The sequence below is a fragment of the Gregarina niphandrodes genome, assembly GCF_000223845.1.
Source record: "Gregarina niphandrodes unplaced genomic scaffold scaffold00029, whole genome shotgun sequence".
In the NCBI taxonomy this organism is placed as follows: Eukaryota; Apicomplexa; class Conoidasida; order Eugregarinorida; family Gregarinidae; genus Gregarina; species Gregarina niphandrodes.
The window spans coordinates 99,149-102,833 of NW_011645798.1; the positions used below are offsets into that span (position 1 = coordinate 99,149).

At 55.0% G+C, this 3,685-nt stretch overlaps 1 protein-coding gene across 1 annotated transcript; it reads left to right on the forward strand.

Moving 5' to 3' along the window:
- Nucleotides 1-1,111: 1,111 nt before the first annotated feature.
- On the forward strand, nt 1,112-1,279 carry GNI_121580 (hypothetical protein; the record flags this gene model as incomplete). The annotated part of the gene is made up of 1 exon (XM_011133565.1): nt 1,112-1,279. A coding segment is annotated over one exon (168 nt), but the record flags the coding sequence as incomplete, so codon positions are not given.
- Nucleotides 1,280-3,685: the final 2,406 nt, after the last annotated feature.

The window sequence follows — 3,685 nt, forward strand, 5'->3', positions numbered from 1 at the left end:
TCAGAAACCGCCGATACCTCACAACGAGCCTTCAGTAAACTAGATGGCAAACATTCTTCACTACCGAACAACTCTTCCGGAGCATCCTCGCACACATCGTCCTGCAGCCGAGCCTATGACCCCTCCCTACCCGGCGTACCCCGCCCAACCGGCGTACCCCGCCCAACCGACGTGCCCATTCAGCTGAACACAAGTTAGGGGTCGTTCTGTCCGTTCGGTACTGTCCCCAGATGTGCTAGCGAAATGTTCAGCTCTCCCCTTCCCTGGGCAGAGCAGAGGCTCCGCACGGACAGATCAGCTCGTTCCCCGTTCGTTCTCCCCATGCTTACGAGGTTCAGCGTATCTGAAGGTAGGAACATTAGCAAATTTTATTAGGCCCCGATGGGAAAGAGAAAGACGAAGCGAAAGGCCCCGCCTAAACGAGGAGTTCCGAAACTAGATAAGGAGTACAATTGTCCAGTTTGCTCATGCGATAAGACGGTCGAAGTCAATCTGTAACCAACATTCTCACCACCGACATTTCCCTCCCCGCACCAGTCTCCCCGCACCAGTGTGTCCCTTTCTTTCTTTAGAAACTATAAGGCGGGAATTGGGACACTCGTGTGTCGTGCGTGTCGAAGGACGTTTGAGACAGCCATTACACCGATTGATGCCGAGATTGATGTGTTTTCATGCTGGTTCGATATGATAGCTGCGGGTGAGCCTCCAATGTTGCCACCAACTATGATGGGTGGTGGTGAGTATCGGCCGCCTAGTAGTTTACCACCATCGTCAGCTCGGCGGCAGCGTCCAACGGGGCCAGGAGTGGGCGGCCCCCAGCGTGACATGCGACGACGGTCATCATTGGACGATGAAGAAGTACACGCCGCTGAAGAGGAGGAAGAAATGGGCTTCTTCTCCGACCAGGATCATCCCCGAGCCGAGGAGGAGGAAGAAGCCGAAGACGACATACCAGAAGAAGAAGAGGAATACGACTTCGGTGATGAAGAGGAAGTCGTAGGAGCCACCCAACAAAATGTCAGAGGTAAACTCAGCATCAATCCCGCCTGGGACGACAGCGGTGACGAAGACTAAACGTACCACACACACAAGACCAAGACCACGCACGAAGTGAAACAAAACATGAAGAATACGCACCGCCAGGGTCGGCACCGCCAGGGTCGGCACCGCCAGGGTCGGCACCGCCACGGTCAGCTCTGCCACGGTCAGCTCCGCCACGGTCAGCTACGCCACGGTCAGCTCCGCCACGGTCAGCTACGCCACGGTCAGCTCCGCCACGGTCAGGGAGATTTCCTTGACCGATCGTGACCACTCCTGAACCGGTCGAGTTCCAGGCATTTGGTCTTTCTTCACGTTGTGCTCGACAACTCCATCGGAAGCCGGACGGCAATCAATTCCGGCACCCAGAAGAAAGCTGTCCCCTCTTCCGATGGCCCTCACGGACTGGTTGTGGCCGGCTCCGCCGTCGCCCCCTCTAGGTCTCATCATGGAGACTCTCATAGTCGTCGAAGTTCTGGATTGAGACCCCGACTTAAAAGCGAGCACAGAAAACCGTCTCGACCTCCGCGATTCCTCACCTGGTAACGAACCTCGCTGTTTCTCGCAGTTCTTCCACAACCGTCTCAACACGGCCAACAATTCCAACGCGCTCTGTCGGCCGCCTAGGCGACGAGCAATGAGTCACACACTGCAGCAGCAATGATGCCCGTAATGTCAATAATCCAGCATAGATGATGTTCTTGCACAGATGATGATGATGTTCTTGCATAGACAGTGCATGGGCGGTTGCAAAGATAGTTGCAGTGCATAATAGGTAGACCACGGTTCCAAAATAGATTCTATTTTTCAATCGAAGAGAAATGTCAAAAAAAGCAAAGTAGTCGTTGCTCCTAGCACTTGTTTATGCTTTCTATCCGGCTCTTCTTCCGATCAAACGTGTCCAAACTCGCAGAAGAGTTGTGCTTTACCTATGCCATCTCGAACACACTAAAATGTTCACCCACACCTTCAACATATATACATCCGAGCGTGTCTGGAGCCTGCAGAGCGTGCGTGACAGAGCGTGCGTGGCAGAGCGTCTGTGACAGAGCGTGCGTGGACGGAATTGCAACGACCGATCGCCGTAGTCCAGAGCTCGTTCTCGTCTCCAACGAAACACACCAGAGCGGCGGCGCAGAAATGACAAACATGCTAGGAAAGCTTGTTTGTCATTCGTTAGGAAGGTTTTGTTGGGAAGAACTTGCGAACTGGTGGGCCTGGAGGGTCGGTCTAGAGGATGGGCCTAGAGGGTCGGTCTAGAGGATGGGCCTAGAGGGTGGGTCTGGAGTTTTTCCTTTTTCGCGAAGAAGAGACTTGTTTCCAAACCTGAAGATTTTTCTGGGTGCCTATTTGAGTGAGTGCTGATCGCAAGCTTTCGCACACGAGAGCTTCGTTGAGGGTGATACGTTCTCGTTGGCATAGCTTGGGGTTTGGTACAGAGTAAATTTGTTCGCCTATACCCCAGCGTTTGAGGCCTTTGATGCATAAGGGACAGGCTTGTGCGGAGCTGTAGAACACGCCGGAGTTGGTGAGTTCTACGACTAGGACGCCTAATGGTCCCGAAGGGGCCTCGTCAAGTGTGTCGTGTGACGTGTCCCACTCCATTAATCGGGCGATTTCCCGCACCTTAGAGGACACGTCCGATATGGAGACAGCACTCGCAGCGTCTTTGGCGTATAGCGCCAAGTCTTTTTTCGCCACCGGAGACAAAAATCGGACCAATAATGGGTCATGCACGACCTGGACCAAACAGTCAACTTCAGCGTGCAACACCTTCCAACGCTCCGTCGTGTCCTCGCCGGTGCTTCCTACCGCGTCTTGTTCGCCTACGACCTGCTCGGCCGCAGCCGGAAATTTATTGTGTTGCTTCCAACCCTTCGTGAAAACTTCTGTGTTGCGCCCATAACATATGACCGCTTCTTCTGGGGTCATCGTTCTGGCTATAACACCGATCTGGTCGTCACGTTTCCGCAACTCGTCCAGTCGCAAGTACAAGCACGCACCATGACGATGTTTGTCCCGCGATCCGCCTTCCGCAAAACGCGCGCATCGCGATGCTAACACTCGGAACATCTCGAAACCGGCGGGACTGCCAGGCCCGGTTGTACACATATTTGCAGGGGGTGGCATGCCCGTTGTGGGTGGTATACCCGTTGTGGGTGGTACACCCGTTGTGGGTGGTATACCCGTTGTGGGTGGCAGACGTATCGATTTGTCTGGTCCCTTTTGCAGAAAGGCGTCGCGGATGGAACCAGCCGCTGTCGGCTGCCATATGATGTCGAGCGAATTTATAGGTAGCATTCCCTTGCTCACTTGGTCCCCGGGGGCGCGCGCAACCGCTAGCGGTGTCTGCTGAATGACTTGCAGAGCCAACTCGCAATCGCCGCTCTCCTGACGCGCGCCAGCCACAGCTAACGTCAGAAGGAACTCCCACTGCGCCCCCGCCCCACCGAAGCCTTGACCTGTGCCGCCAAAGGCCCCACGGAAGTCGATGTAACTCCGATACGCTACCGAGAGCAGCGCCACTCGCGGGTCGCCTTTGGTCAACTGCACCCAAGCAGCCAAGTCTCGCGCCAAATTGCCTCCAAACGCTTTAAGCGAACTTGCCGTACTTGAGGCTCCGGAGCCGCGCGTTCCATTCGCCCAT